Raw genomic sequence first — 16773 nt, forward strand, 5'->3', positions numbered from 1 at the left:
CCTTTACCAAGAGACATCTGTGTTATCAAATCACATGAGAGTAAGCTGCTGAGATGCAGGTCTCAAGCTAAATGAATTTCCTCTGACTCATTGGTCTGAAAATTGCCAGTTTAGTGTCAAACTGTTCAGAAGACGTGTGCCATCTCCTACCTGAAAAAGGAGACCCGGGAGATTTATTCATCTTTTCTTTCAGTAAATTTAAGGACTGATCATCGACATTGCTGCTTTAAAGCGGTGATTAAGAAAAAAACATTAGCAGCAGGAAAGTGGAACATCTCACAAGAAAACAGTTTCTTCAATCAAGCTGACATCTAGCCTGAAAATCATACATTTAATCATGTACTGCATCAGTCTTTAAGTTGTATCGACCCTATAAACTGATGTTTGCGATTATAAACACAAGCACAGAATTTATAAATGTCAACTCCTCCCTGAAAGCAGTATTCTGGGACACATTTAAGTTCAATAATGGTGGTTTTATTGCAAACAAAAGAATAAACGACAACCTACCACCCGTTCATCTCTGATTCCTGTGACACATCAATCATTCAAAGAACAACATACAAAATTATTGGTCACAAACTCTCCAGAACAAATAGAAAATGCATTGAAAACAGGATCGCTGTACACATCATCGGCAGAGAAAGAGCCACTCGCACGCTCGTAGGATAAACTAATACTCTGTGAAAATTACAGACCTCATACAAAAAATAAGATTTTTCTCCCAATAATAATAAAAAAAAGCCAGCATATTTACAGGACAATAATATTTTCTATGAATCTGGCTCGCCTAAATTCCCAGTGAAACGTCGCTTTATTACAATTTTCTCAGTAACCAACTTGTTACACGTGTCCTTTCAAAGTGTACAAGGCATGATAATCAACCTTTTGTCTATTCTAGAGCTTTGAAAACAGCAAATCTTAAATATGAAGATGGACTACACATCAAAAGGGCACACTTGCCTTTCTCTTTAATGATATTAATACCCTTTATGTCAAGGGCTTCAGCAAAGTGTCCGCTTTGAAAGTTTCTGTGCGTTGCTCAGCCCATTTAAGGCACCAGCTATTCAGTAGGGGAGTCCAAAACAAACTGTACACGAACAACCGAGAGAACAGCTAATCCCGTCCATAATATGTACATGTATATAAACATCAATGATGGGAAATAATGAGCGTTGCTGGCAGCAAATAGCTGGACATGCAGCCAGATTGTGAGTGACCATCAAAAAGGACAAACAACATCAGTTCGGCTTGTTCAAACAGTCGAAAATGAAGCTGAAGCTGATGAAAAGATCATTTTTAAAGCAGAGGCGGCGGTTTGCACGGAGCGACTTTAACAAATAAGAAACTGAAGCTGTCAGCCTGGAAAAAAAAAAGAAGAAATGCAGACATGATGTGTCGTATATCAGAGTCCGAGCACTTCTGCTGCCAAATGTGATGAAGAAGGATATAAAAGTTGATTAAAAAGCTGAAGCTTTGAGGTGAGGACTGCTCTTTGAATGTGGGCTGCAGTGGCAGATGTGTGGCGGCCGGGTGTGTGCGAGTGAGTGTGCGGCGATGAGGGTGAGAGCGAGTTAAAGAGATTAAAGCAGTTTATTCTAAGACATCTAAACCTTTGACTAAAGCCGTGGCATGAGAAAATGAGGGTGGAGAAGTGCACCCAAGATCTATAAAACCCCCGCCAATAAGAAAGGAGACCTCAAAGTCGAACCGGCCTCCTGCCCTGATCTGACTGTAATACCCATGTAAGATATTTTTTCTGGCGACAAACACCCTGACTGACTAAAGGGGGACGCTTCCAAAAGGGGTGAGTTTTCCCTTTCACGCGAGACTGAGCAAAGGCCACTTTGATCCATGCATCATTCCTGAGGAAACTAAACAAAGCACTAAGTGGAAAAGTGCGAGGTCAAATCAAGCAGGGAGAGATGAGATCACTGATGATGTCAACTCTTTTGTTTCAACTTAATTTCGCTGGATTTGTTGTTTGTGGAGAAAGGGAAAAATATAAACGTATATCTACGCCTTGGGGAGACATTACAAAGACAGCTCTGGCCTACATGGTTCAGATTTTCTTCACTCATGGAATTGAGTTTCATGTTTCCATGATCGCTGCATATCCTCAGAGGAGCCAAACCCCAACATTATAGCCAGTTCAGCAGTGATGTCAGCTGCTCGCACGGTTTCCAGCTTTATGAATAATTTGACTTTAAAATTAAGATCGAGGGATCGGTTAGATGTCGATCCTTCTCTGTTTGTTGCTTATTTACGATCGCGAGCAACAGTGGAGCATCAAACCAGTTGCAGTGAAACTGTTGGTGGTTTATGGAGCCACATAATATCAGATGATGACAGCTGCTCTAGTCACATCTGGTATTCATAACACATTACTTTGATCTTATGTTATAAAAACCTATAATGACCAATTGGTGTTGGTCTCACAGACAGAAATCAGAGCATACTGAGGAGAGAAATGGAAAAGACAGCAACACAGCCTGTTATCATGGCAAAGGCAAGAGGGCCGAGGCGTTCTTTACGTTCACTGACAACTGTAATCATAGAGCTGTGCTCTCAACTGCATGAATGTGACTGGATCAACACATTCTGATACATATAATAGTGGACTTGGTTAAAGTTATTATCCAACGTCAGTTTTACTTCCAGTTCAGATGGAGCCCGCCTAACTGTTTTAACATCCACTGCACTCCTTAAACCCACGCAAAACTGGTTTGTTGGCATTGCTACACATCTGGCTTGAGTCAAAATGCCTTTCATTTCCACGTCGCCAATTGATAAGGGAGAATCCAAGCTCTTCTGCTACAGAATTCAATCAAAGAGCTGTTAGAGTGTAGCTGGAAAATGAGTAAAACAAATTCAATCTGAAATCCGGTGAAGACAACATTCACTTTCTATGTTTTCTTTTCCAGCCCTAATCTTTCAGAAGTAACCGACTTTACTGTGTCCTGCGTTGGTGCTGAAAACGATGTGAGCGGTTGCCATTGAATCAGATCAAACTTTATCAAAGCAACCTGAGTTTGTGGGTCTTTTTGCATTTGTGACAGAAAATTCATCTGGTCTGAAAGCTGAAGAAAACCTGCATTACAGCTTTGGGAACAGAGATATGTGTAAAATATGTGTACTAGCGAAGCTGAGCGGAAACATGCTTCAAAAGGGAGGAACCCCTCTTAGGTGGCATGTTTACAACTTCATGACTGATTTACAGGAGATACTGTGATTTGGCAAAAGCCACAGAAGAAATGTACCGAAAAGTTTACACGAGGCAGTGTTTTTATGCAATGAGCTCCCATTAATCAGCTGGCTTTCCCTTGGTAAAATGCCCGTACCATTCTCCCTTTTAATGTTGTGACTTTCCCTTTCACTTAATGATACTTTTGTAATTGAAAAGCATGCAGTACAATTTGCTTGAAATACTGGTTGCAGCCATGATGAACATTTCACTTGTGTAAAACTGCTCAAAGCAATCAAGAAAACCATCTCTCAAATGCCACAGATGCTGTGAGATTTTATAGCAACAGAGCTCAGTCAGTCAGGAGTATAAATACTTGAATAAAGAGGGTCTGAAAGCCTCACCTGTCGCCTGTGAAAAAGACAGGTGCAAACACAAACAAGCAGAAAACAGAACCTCATTCACATCAGTCGAAACACCACTGTATGCCACGGCAAACATGATAATATCACTGAGGCGTTCCAACTTATTTGTAGCTCTTAGAAACGCTACAAAAGTGTAATACAATCCACAAACACATCCTTAAGGTTAAGTGGTTACAATCGAGGCTGAGCAATATTGTTCAAAGAGCTCATTGTGAATCTGAGCTCAGAAATGTCATTAATGCTTTATAAATTGAAATGACACATCCTTTAGAGAAATATCTGTCACTTCTGACTTATTCTCAGTGAGTCAGTCCTTGTTTTTCTTTTTCTCTTTCTTTCTTTCTTTCTTTCCTCAAACATACCACTCTCTGCGTGAAATCACAGATCCGTCCATGTGGGACACATAGTCGCTGTCTGTACCATTGTCAAAGCAGTCCTCCGGGAGGTAGGGGGAGCCGTTGTTCACAATGGGGCTGTGCACAGGAGGCCCGCAGGGGTGCATGTTTTGGGTGTTGTAGTGATCTGGGTAGTAGTTTCCCTCCTTGAGGCCCCTGTGGATGTCCCCCCTGTCAGCCCAGTCGTCCCTCTCCTTCCGTTCTGGGGTGTAGTCGGGGTAAATTATGTCCCCTCCCAGTTTGGGTTTTAGCTCCTGGCTGCCTTTGCTCATTTTGTCCCCGTAGACCTCCTGCAGCTCATGAGGCTGCAGCACATCCAGCTGAGACTCCTTCTGCATGTCAGAGGGTCCCAGGTACTGTTTGGTGTAGTAGTCCCCTCTGAAGGTCCTGCGCTGACGCATAAAACAAGCCCCACCAAGGATCAGCAAGAGGATCAGGAACAGAACTCCACCCACTGCCCCGCCAACTATAGTGCCCAGGCTGCTGTCATGGATGGAAGCCAGGGTGGGGGAGGTGAACAAGGCTCTCTGCTGGTCCACAGCAGTGCCGGTTCCGGAGGTGTCGTGGAGGAGGGAAGCAGTGGTGCTGGGGGCTGCAGTGGTGGGGGGAGGATCTGCAGAGTGATGACAACATTTGAATCAGATAGGAAACACAGCAAATGGAGTGAGGAGTCAAAACTAAGAGGACTGTGCTTTATGTTCTGTGAAAGCTGAAGAGTCAAGTGTGAATCTTTTTTAGATTAATTTCTTAAAACAGTGAAGAGTTGGAGCAGAAAGACCGTTCAAATTTGCTGGGAGACTGTAGAGGAAAGAGGGACAAACGAGAGGCAGAAAGAGGTTAAAAGTGTAAAATGTCAACGTGTGTGAGCATGACAGGGAGATAGAAAGAGATAGGTGGACATGCACTTATGAGCATCTGAGGGAGAGTGATTAGCTCTTGCCCTCTTCTTTCTAAGCCCTGCTGTGGGGAAGTCATGTGAGAAGATGAAACGCTGCATGATCGATGTGAGGTTCCTGCATCTGATTTGTCCTCCGGTGGCCGGCTCTTGTGATAGCAGCCAGAGCTGGTGAGAAAAGGGCTGTGAGGAGCTCAAGGTCAGGGTAAGTGCCTCCATGTTGACCTGCGGCCTCAGGGACTTGGAGCAGCCTGATAACACTAGTCAGTCAGTCTAAAGGCACATCAAAAGCTTGATGACACAGCAGTAAATTTAAGAAATGGTTTGCATCACCGAGAGGGTTTTAGAAACTTGTCAAAACCCGAATTCCTGTAGAGCTATAATGATTTCCACAATTGGGTGAGTAAGATTCTAATTACCTGAAATTATACAGCGTGTGAGCCTGAATGATCAGGAATAAGCATGAGGCAAAAGCACGAGAGAAGACAACAGACACAGATCAAGGTTAGTTAACTGATATACTTGCAGTCACGCTCTTTGCCAGTAAACATTAATCCCACCCTGCAGTGCGACACTGTAACCTCATGTAGGTTATGAGTATCTGAAAATGTGTAGCTGATTATCTGAGAGAGGAGCGGCAAAAGAAAAGAAAAGAAATCACGAGACAACTGGGAATGTGTAACATCAACACCAAACGGGGGGTGGGGGTGGAGCAGTACTGAGCTCAACATGGTCATCTCCACAGGGGAGAGAGGCAAGAAGCCGCATGCCCAAGACTTAATATTTGACAAGAGAAGTAAGATAATTGCTCAGTGCTAGTCCATCCTGGACAGGATGTCAGCGGTGCTTTCACTCGAAGCAGGACTCCAACAGCAGAGCTGTACACAGATGGAGCCTGACAGGCTGTTTTGGGACTCCTCCAGCTCTTTCCTCTCAACAGTGAGAAACCAAAAGGACTGTGTGTGTGTGTGTGTGTGTGCGTGTGTGTCAGAGGAATACGTGTCCAAAAGCAGCACTTGCTTTGTTTGGAAAAGGATTAAAAGGAGTGGAGAAGAAATGAAAATAGAAAGAGATGCAGAGTTCTCAGGATCCACACCCCGGCTTTACAATAATGAACTGAGCAGGAAAGCACAGACAGTCTGAGGTGGCAGACAGGAGTTTACTGCATATTTTCTGATTTATATCAGAGGATCAACAGCTTCTAATCCAAATGCAGGGGGAGCCTGGGTGATGAATCAACAAAGTCTCTTCTTCTTCATAGTTTAATCTATGAGTTGTTGAATTTAGCTAAATAGTTTGTTCACATTTTGTGCACCACTGCAGGAAAGAGTGCATTTTACTGCCGAGGAGCATATCTTACGGGTTATAAACATAGAAATTTAGTGTACTGCAAATCTGAGAAAAAAAGGGTTACAATGCGTGCCTTTAAACCGCAACAAAGCACAGAAAAGGGCTACATGGGTGCATGCTTTGCTGAACCAGCAGGAGCAAACGGCTCCTTCCTTATCTAAGATATCTAATGGTGCCAAAACCACAGCATTGAAACTTTTGGTACCGATATTCTGTATCTGCAATCCACGCTCCTCAGTTGCCAGGAATGTGTGAAAGTGGATCTGGGCAGGGACATTTCTATTTCTATTGAGGGTTATCTCTGCTAGAAGTCCTGATCTGTGACCTGATTTGCTTATATATAATTATAGGAAAATTATTATAATATAATCTTACAAGAGAAGGACTTCATGAATACAAACACACTCTCCATTTTTGTTGACTTTTAAAGGGAAGTTATTTCATTGCCAAGGTGGTTAAATATCTAACAAGATCTTGTGAAACTGGGTGAAAAAGTCAAATATACCTTGTACGAAGAAGGTCACCTCCTGACTGTGGAGACCAATGTCATTCATCACTTCGCAGCGATAGATTGCAGAGTCATTGCGCTCCAGCGGGCGGCTGAAAGCAAGGCTATTGTTTGAGATCACAACACCCTGAGGCATCAATCCATCCTTCCTGAACAGAAATGAGACATGACAGATATCAGAGTGCAAAATGTAACAGATCAATCTGTAAAAGAGTTTCTGCATCACATCACCACAGTACGGTTGTTTTCAATGTATTTTGCAAAAAATCCATAACTTGTAATGACATTACTGCTCTGTTAGTTTAGTTTGCCTGTTGCAGCTATTATCTGATAACATGACTGATAATCTGAGCTCTTCCATCAGTTGAGAGAGAGCTTCTATTCAAACACAAGGTTTCAAGGTCTGGGCAACATCGACGAAATGGATGGAAATGGAAATAAAGGTTTATTTGTCCAGACTTTACTGGTACCATCAGCCCAAATGTCACCATATTTCTTGCTTACAAAACATGATGATGACAAAAAGCTACTATGGGCCAGTGTTGCTCTGATGCATGAACTGTTTGGAATCTTTTATTTATAGCAGGGAGTCCTCCCAAATGGTGCAGCAGCACATTCAACAGCTCCAGTGTCCAGGCTCCGAAGTTACACTGGAGGTAATTTATAGACACGAGCTTCTTCACTTTGCTGCTCCATTTAAATTTATTCAAACCCAGTTAGATCAACTCAAGAGAGCCAAGCTGCAGCAAGTCTGTCATGTTACATTTTTTCTAATATTAGTAACTCAAACATGCTCCTTTTGCTGTGTTAATGATAAACAAAAGTGCGTACAAACAGATTCATCACTCTTTTAGGCATTTTTCAAAATACTGGCATAAATTGTTTTAACAGCCAGCAAAGTCACATGATTCTACGACAGCTTCTTCAATGGTGCAGATCATGTTACGAGACATTAACCAATAACTACTTCAGGACAAATATTAGGAGTTTCTTCCAAGTTTAAAGGATATGTGAATACACTCATTATAGTCAGTTACAAGGGCTGACTAAGTTTTTCATAAGCAGTAATCATGATTTCAGCAACATGCCAATGATTTCAAACATATAAATTAAGATGTGAAGCTAACAAGTTTTCATCTCTGAATGAATTGTCTAAATAGCTTTCTCGGATTACTTTTTGGATAAAATTACAACCATATGGTTTAATATTTATGGTGATTTGCCAGTGAACACTAGATAGTTACCATATCTAGTTTTCTCTGGCAAATAACAATCAAGTTGAGAAAAAAGGGGACAATTCCTAAAGAAAACATGTTTAAAGCACCTCTTCATTTGCTTTAGTAATCAACAGTGGGTTGATGCACAGTCTAGTCTAGAGGATGAATGTGCGGTACTACATGTGACTACAGTACAGTTTGGCAGCAGAGAGGCACAATGAAGAAAAGTCAGCTTTGAGCAAAGATCAACAAAAACTAAAAAGAACTTTCGAAATGCATGTTAATCCAACCAAAATTGTACATCAGAATTCTCAAAACATGACTAACACACCCAGATAATGAGGTTACTGATCAAATCACCATAGATACAGTCAACACATATAGTTGGTCAAATAGTCCACACGTTTCAACGTTCAAACTTTTTTCATCTCCTTCTTAAAAAGTGGAAGTGTGTGTTAACACAGTTAAATAGCCAATAAAGCTGCTCTCACTCACACGTTTGATTTGCCAGGACTGGTGAACGCATCAGAAACTGTGACAGAAAAGCTGACCGATAAGATTAGCTGCCAACTGACGGTCACTTAAAGCTTTCCCAGGCTGTCACTCTAATGAAATCCTAATCTTATAACATACAACGCGTGTGCGGTTAATTCAGCTATACTTCTGGCAGAAAGTCAGACAGAAAGTCAGAAGAATATCCAACTTTTTTCCCCCACACAGATATACTTAATTTAATAAGTCGTTTCCTCTGCTGTACGTGTATCCTGGGACAAGGATGATTGATGAATAAAAATGGCCGAACTAAACTCAACTGCAGCATGACTTAACTGTGCGTGTAACCGAACTGAATGACTGCTGAGGGTCGGGGTTACTGACCTGATCCATGTGAAGCGGCGGGCGGGTGGGTTGGCTTTGGCACCACAGGTGAATTTCACATTTGTTTGACCCACATACCAATTTTTGTCACTTCTTTCAATTGATACTATTGGTGCAACTGTAAAACAAGATTTTAGGATTAAAATGCACAGAATTTGCAATGAACACAATTTTCAGAATAATCTTTTTTATGAAATTGAACGTGGCACGATCATTCCGGCTCATTTAATTCTTAATCTTGGGTACCTACAGATTAGCTTCGTATCCATCTTAACTCAAAACAGTTTGTAATCATATTAGAACAAAGGAGAGCTCTCTCGGGGGAAAGCTTTTTATTGAGAACAAAAGGATTTGAAGGGAAGTAGCTTCTGATTGGTCGGATGCCTGTAGGCTTGAGAGATGTTGGTGAACACACACTACAGAAAGCTTCAACTTGTAAACAAAGGAGAAACTTTGATGCGCCACGTTTTTGAGGATGACAGCATCTCAAATCCAGCTGTACATATTTGAGCCAGAATTAAATTCTGAATATGGTACAAAATGTTTGTACGCCTAAAGACAACTCCACACAGACATCTGAAACAGTTTCACTCACTGCTTGAGTTTCAGAGTCATGTCCTTTTAGTATGGAAACAGCCTCGACTTTTCATTTTCGTGCTGGTTCTTGTTCGTAAAAGTATCGTTAGTGAACAAATCCAAGCATTTTCACTACTGTGGTTAAGATGTCTCCAAAACAAAAGCGAACTCCTGCGCTCTGAGACGTAGTGGTGGAATCACTTGTTTCTTGTGGCGTAAAAACGTCTGATATTAAAAAGGTCTTGGTGGTGCACTCTCTGGCTGGGCCGCAGTGCAGAGAATTGAGCATAAAAGGAAATCCTGCCTTTGACTCACTGTGACGTATGTGTGCACATTTGGAGAAAAAAAAAGTCTTGCGAATAAGAATTTGAGACCAACGGATAAAATGAGTTCCTTCTACATAAAAAACTAATGCCTTGTTTTTGGAGTTTTGGGTGACATTTAAGGTGATAATATATCATTTAACACTTAAGATAAGCCAGAAATGATGAAACAGCCTGGACTATGGCACCTTTAAAGGTACAATTCTTTTTTCCTTTTACCTCCTACAACGTGTTCTAATAAGACTTCATAATAAGTCACTGTGTTCCAGCACCCTGATGACAAAGGAAGGTTTCCAGGAGGAACAAAGCATGTATTAAGAGCACAGAAGCAAACAATGACAAAAGAAGGCTGTACAGGACAGTAACAGGGTACAGGATCTGTTGGTCAAATCGAGCCAGAGAACAAACAAATGAGCCTGTGTTGGTCGGAAGTTGAAAATGACAGACTCGCTGAGGCGGTAGACGAACCGCCGCTAATAATAAACTCGACTTGCCTCACCGTGACATAGAAAAAACAAAGCCAGTGTAATAACACATGGCAAACACTGACTCATATCAAATTTTTCATTTGGATTTCTCTGGAGGACAAATGAGGAACTCATTACTGCACACAGGAAGATGCCTCGGCTCACTGTGTTCGCTGACCCGTTTCACACAGTTCAATGTTGAAATTGTGCTTCTTTTGCACTTAAAATCCCTTGCCTTTGCATTTGACATGATTTATTGAACTGGAGAGACTCTTTCTTCCTGTATTAACCTTGTTTTTGTGTGTCTCCATCCGATGCCTCCAGCAGCCTCCCGCTACTACTGTTGCTGTTAAGGCGTGATCAATATGTCATAAAATACCTTCATTAGCCCGCACACAGAAAACACAGACTAACGTACTGCTAGCTGAGTTAGCATCCATCAGTGATTAAGACATTAAAAAGAAATTGTCCCTTCATGGGTGAATATCAAAAATATTCACTGCAACATTTCAGGTTTCACAATTAAAGCTATAATAAACATTTAGTCATATTTAAATCCAGATCATTCAAGTTTTCATTTAAGTCAGTTTTCAAGAATAACTTTTCAAATAAAAGACACTTACACTGAATGTTAAGCGTGTAGGGTATGCGGAACTCTGTTTGTAGGGCCTGGTGGCGCACCACACAGGTAAGCGTCTTCCCCTGGGCGTAGCTCTGAGGCTTCCACATGTAGTGCACATGTACGGAGGTGGTGCCGTTGGACTCATCCTGACTCTGCCGCTCAGATCGCCCATACAGCTCCGTATCCCAGAAAACCTCAGCAGCGGGGCGTCCACGCTCCGCTATGCAGGTCGCCACCAGTGACTCGTTCCCACCATCCAGCAGAGCTGTTGGGCCCGCTGACACATACACCTTTGGCTCCACTGGTTACAGGAGAGTGAAGAGGAGGAGGAGGGGAAGAGATTACAGAATGGAGAAGAGATGACAAAATGTATATTGATCTTTTTGTGTATATGTATGAATAAATAATGTCCAGGGGTCTCGGTATACTTAACTGTCAAAAGAGCACAAATTGCCTTCTTTCATTTCACCTACATGCATTAAAAATGTATGAACTATTATATGGAGTCATATGGGATACTTTCAGTGGAGACTTCTTAACTGCTTGGGCCAAACAGAGATGTGCTTGGGAAAAGCTAAAACACAGCAGCAGCACTATTGGTCTTACTGTATGGTTCCAGTAACGTGCACGAACGCCTGAATATACATATGATTTGAGAGAAAAGGAAAAAAAGAAGAAAAAAAATTGCAGAATGTCACTTCGCAGCCAACTCTGTACAGTGTTTATATTTGACTTTGTTGTACTAGAAGACGAGGAGTCGAGTCACTTTACAATTCTCAGCGCTTCAGAGCGGAGCTAATGTTACACCAGCTCCCTGAGAATGACTGGCGGTTTAGACGTAACAAGGATTTTTTTTCCAACAGGGAGGCAAAACAGATCCATGTCATTCATTCATGAGGGATGTGACCAGAATAATGCAACCTCTACCTGTTGTGCAAAGAGGCAAAGCTGTTTATCTTACAGCGCAATGGGAAAAAAAAACAAACATTGACAGTTTGTGAGAGGAGGATACACTTACTGCAATGGTGACACTTTTAAAGGTGACACATGGGGCGCAGTTGCGTACAAGGCAATCATCTTTAAGACATCTGTCATCCTCATCCTCCCCGACCATGCAGGAGGTCCAACAACACATTTAAATAACTACTGGCACCATCCTCTTTCCAAAAATAACCCACCATCTCGTGTACCCTTTGCAGGGGCGTGGACGTCATGCTCAGCAGCCCACCTCACATTCTTCACTCACTTCTCTCTGCCCCTCCTTGCAGGGCTCCTTCAAAACAGTAGCTGCTCTATATTTGGAGTCGAGCCGGCTCAAAAGTCAGAATAAGTAACTCAGATAGACGTGTTAATTTAGAGTTGCTATGAAAAAGGGAGGGGAACCATTTGGAAGAGTGGAAATGTGTGAGGAGGAAATGGGTAACGATTTCCTTTCAACAAACTGGCTGCACTGGCCCTTTCTGGTCCACGAATTCACACAGGACACTGATGTCAGAGTGGAAATCTCTGCAGAACATGATTTAACTGGACTTTCAGTGGCCATTAATCACCTTTGGACAATTTGGTTCTGTGAGATTTTGCAGCCAAAAAGTAAAAACAGGTACTTCTCCATTTTAAAGACTTCGTTTGGTATCATGATCTGATGAGATAAAAGTCTGAGGTGAAACAGCAAAAATCCTACACGTGACGAGCGGGTCAAGCCAAGGTGTCTGAGAGTAAACAAAATCTAGAGCAATGTGAAAGTAAACCACACTTTACAGAGTCTGGGAAAGTCCAGAATTATTTCAATGGACTGAAAGCAGAAATTAAACTGTTGGCACTCTTCAGATTTTAAGGAACTACGGGGCTCATCGCCCCGGGTAATAACTCAATAAAAAACATAGTCCGATTAGTGAAAAACCTTGAAATGAATGCTGTTGTGGTCATATCAAATTCTTAGAGCTTACAGTGTCAGACTCTAAAGTTGTTTCTTATCAGTGAAATCTAACTTGTAAACTTAGTTGGCACCATGTTGGCATCAAGTCATTTGTTCTGTAGATTTCCTCTTTGTGTAATATTTTGTTCCTCTGGTTCCTTCCTTCTGCTTACATGTGAGGACTTACTCACCGGAACACTGTTTCTTAGACGTTTTCCTGTCAGTGATGTTGACAAAGATCCAAATAAAAGAAAGCAAGTGAGACTATATACAGTATATATATATAGAACTATTGTGTGTCTCATGATACTGTTCAAATTCTACATATTTACATCATGACAGCGATCTCTGAAATTCTGCCAGTGATCACGGCACCTGTTAATCATTACAACATGTGTCGTGACTTTGGTCTATTTTTCATGGGTTGGGATGTTCAATTGTTTTACTTCAGCCGATTTAAAAGGAATGAAAAGCAGTCATGTGCTTTTCATTATCTTCAAAGAATAAACTTGAATCAAATTAGGAACCTTGATTGAGATCATTTAAAAGAAGCGAAACACTCTGTAAATCTAATATTTTGTAGATTACAAAGATTCTTTTTATTTATTACCAGCTCTTAATCTTAATTTAGAGGATTTACTGAAACGGTTTGAATGGTTTAACATTGAAAAACGATTTATCTTTTTACTAGAGGACCTTTTTTCAGTCGGTATGATCTGTTTAAGCTCCTGTTTCTCAGAGACGTCTGAAGGTGCATCCAAACTAGCTGACATTGTGGGATGTCTGGCAGTCGAGGAGCAGCGTCACTCAGCAGATCTTATTGGCATATAAAGCTGTACGATACACAGAAGAAGACGGAAAGAAGCCTACAGTATGATACGCCTGAATCAAAATATTTTCCACATATAAGCAAAATGCCCAGAACTCCCCTTAGTGTAGTGCCGGGTCACAGTCCATAGTTCTTTATGATTTAGAAAAAAAAAGAAAGCCTTGTTAAAAGATAACGAGGCCGTTTGAGAACATAAACCTGCTGACAATAAGTCTTGTAACTGCTTTGCTATTTCTCTAACAAAAACACCCTGTGGTACATGATGTGTATCAGATGGCAAACAATATATATTTTTACCATCATCACATTCTAATTACATCTGAATTGTGAAGTAGGTGTGTTCGCATATGGGTGTGCATGTGTTTGCATGTGCCAAAAAAAAAAGCCAGAGAAACTGTTCAGAGGAGACAGCAAGGTGTAATTGAACTCTGTGAGGTCCCAGACACTGTGGCTGTTGCAGCAGCACTTAATGTACCACTCATTAGACATCAGACTCCTCCCGTCTCTGGAGGAAGACAAGAAGCTGCTGTCTACAGTGCAATCTCCTACTCGCAGCACTGGTTCCCATTTAGAGCTTGAAACATATGCTGATCATAGAGAAAGCTCCTCGCATCAGAGAAGACGCCCTGTTATGTCCTTATTTTTATGTACACATTGGTGTAATTATAAATTAATTTCAGTCAAACAATGGCATCCTTGACAATAAATGACTAGTCTTTTATAAATGATCATAAATGATGCTTTTGGGTTTCAGATACATGGGCCGGGGGGGTGTGCAGCTCCTAAAGTACCTCCTCTTTCTACATTCTTCATTAGGGATGGAGATAAAAACAGCATGGGGTAAGCATGTCGATCAAAGGTAGTAATTTGAAAAAGCATGGTTTGGATTTTTCTTTTTCTTTATTATGGTAGATAATTATTTATCTTTGAGGAGAAGCAAAGCAAATATTTGAAAGGGCCTTAATGCCACGATCCCAGAAAATTTAATTTGTTATACTTTGTAAACTACATTTGGAATAACCTAAAGTATGATTTCATAATTTACCTTAAGGACATAAGGACAATTATCAACAATCATCATCAGCTTTGAGGAAAAGAGCTGCAGATTGTAGTTTTAAGGCCACTTCTACATCTGAAACTTTTTCAAGCAACTTGGTAAATTGCAACTTAGTGTTATGAGATTCACTCTGCATCACACCCTGCAATTAAGTTGTTGTTGCATAGCAACTATGTTGCATCAAGCTGGGACAGTTTGAACTGCCTGCGTGCAGTTTACAAGAGACAGAAGATCTCATGGAAACCCAATGGCAGTGTTTCTAAGAAGTAGTGATAAAGTTTGGCCAAGTCAAAGTGCTTTTCTTTAAGTAATTCTGTAATGAATCAGATAAGTGAGACCACACCACAGCAGCTTCTCTACAGCTGCAGACTCCTGCAGGGATTTAAGTGTACGTGGCACCTTTCCAGGTTGTTGTTTATATGTTAGGTTGCTTCAGGGAGCAGTTTGTTTCTCCAGAGCAACACTTAGTGGCCACTTAAGCTTTGCTTAATCACAACAAACAATGCCCTGCTTTGAAAAGTGAGATTTAAGGACAATATGACAAACAACTCTATAAAGGAAAGAAGACGTAAAAGTTCTACTTTACCTAGTACATTTACAAAGGTTGATGCTTGTGTATTTCCCAGAGGAAATGTTGCCACTTTGCAGGTGTAAGACCCAATATCTGCAAATCCAACTCCTTCAAGGGTAATGGTGGCATCCCGTATTGAAGGGGAAACAAATGAGATGCGCTTGCCGTAATCTGGTGAGTATGATGTTCCATACTCAGGATTGAACACTGCCAGGGTAATGGTGCCTGAAGGAAGACGACGTTCCCACGAGCTCTGAGTGAGACTCAGGTTGGAGCCCACTTCTATTCTGCAGCCAAGTGTGATGTTCTTTCCCAGCACTGCATTCACTTTCTCGGGAACAACCACCTGGTTACTGCTTACACCTGCTGAGAGAAAGGGACAAAGATAGAACTCAGATAAAAGGGAAGAAAAGTGCGACATCCTCGTTGCAGCTGTAATTAAACTGGAAAATTTAATGACTCGTGTGTTAGTGCTGATGAAAGAGAGATTAGTTTAAAACTGAGGGGGGAAACGTGTTTTTTCCTGTACACTGTGAGATATTTCACAACAAAGAATAAGACCTGCTATCACCGGGGGAAAAAAAACACTTCACTGCACCTGAGAGGGGGATGAATGTGGAGAAAAGTTTAGCTTTTGTGGAGCACTCATCAGTATTAAAACTGGGACACAGGACGTTAGCGTCCACTAACAGGACACATTATATCTACCTGCAAAGAGAGACAATTCACCAATAACACACACCAAGTATATTTTGTCTTCCCATAGTAGCAGCAGCAGTTATTTATTTGTTACTTTTTTTTCTCTGAGGTTGAAATAAGACCAACTTTCCTCTGGGTTCCTCTGTGTGTTCTGCTTTTCTTCTTAATAAGCAACACACTTTCACCACAGGACCCCCCAACTGTTCCTTTTGCTAATTATCAGAGCACCTTTTAAACTAGCAAGAAAAAAAACAAAAAATGTCCCTGGAAGGAGATGAAACAAAATAAGCAACTGGATGTTTTTGAATTCCTGCTTTTTATGAGGCCTCTAATTTGACTCAAGGCCCATCGCAGGTTTTTTGAATTTCTTAAAACATGTAAATCTGGCTTTGAACATTAATGGCAATTTAAATGCTGTAGCCTAAACACATGAGGAGTATGTGACAAGTTATGTGACTGTGTTCATATGACATGTATGAACAGTGATCTGTACAAGAGGGTAAAGAAAAACATAACATTTTTACCTCCTGTGACTCTAAAATGACCGTATTTTCCGCACCAATAGGGAACACCTAAAAGCCTTAAATTTTCACAAAATAACGGCCGTGCGCCATATAATCTGATGCGCTTTATGTGTGCACCAGATTCCAAAATCTGTCATGGATACCACCATTTTGAGCATTCTTCGGGGCATTAATCCCCCTCCGCATCACTCACCGCTCTTCCTTCGAGCCGCTAGCCGCCACGTTCACTTTTGCCGCGCCTCTTCGCTCTCGTACATTGGAAAAGAATGGCAACTGGCCTCTTCTGTCGCTCGCTTTGCGTTTGGTGTGAATCCAGGGTCAGGCGGATCCCAGCCATTCC

At 41.3% G+C, this 16773-nt stretch overlaps 1 protein-coding gene across 1 annotated transcript in view; it reads right to left on the minus strand.

Moving 5' to 3' along the window:
* Positions 1 to 455: 455 nt before the first annotated feature.
* Positions 456 to 16773, minus strand: part of nectin3a (nectin cell adhesion molecule 3a) — a 32078-nt gene continuing 15760 nt past the window's right edge. The window contains exons 2-6 of the mRNA XM_072392183.1: positions 15226 to 15576; positions 10840 to 11139; positions 8851 to 8968; positions 6755 to 6906; positions 456 to 4617 (exon numbers count right to left, since the gene is read on the minus strand). Of these exons, the coding sequence (XP_072248284.1) occupies positions 3962 to 4617; positions 6755 to 6906; positions 8851 to 8968; positions 10840 to 11139; positions 15226 to 15576 (1577 nt within the window). The 3' untranslated portion in view covers positions 456 to 3961. The remainder of the gene's footprint in view (positions 4618 to 6754; positions 6907 to 8850; positions 8969 to 10839; positions 11140 to 15225; positions 15577 to 16773) is intronic.

The sequence above is a fragment of the Leuresthes tenuis genome, unplaced genomic scaffold (assembly GCF_036924035.1).
Source record: "Leuresthes tenuis unplaced genomic scaffold, fLeuTen1.0.hap1 SCAF_9, whole genome shotgun sequence".
Lineage (NCBI taxonomy): Eukaryota > Metazoa > Chordata > Actinopteri > Atheriniformes > Atherinopsidae > Leuresthes > Leuresthes tenuis.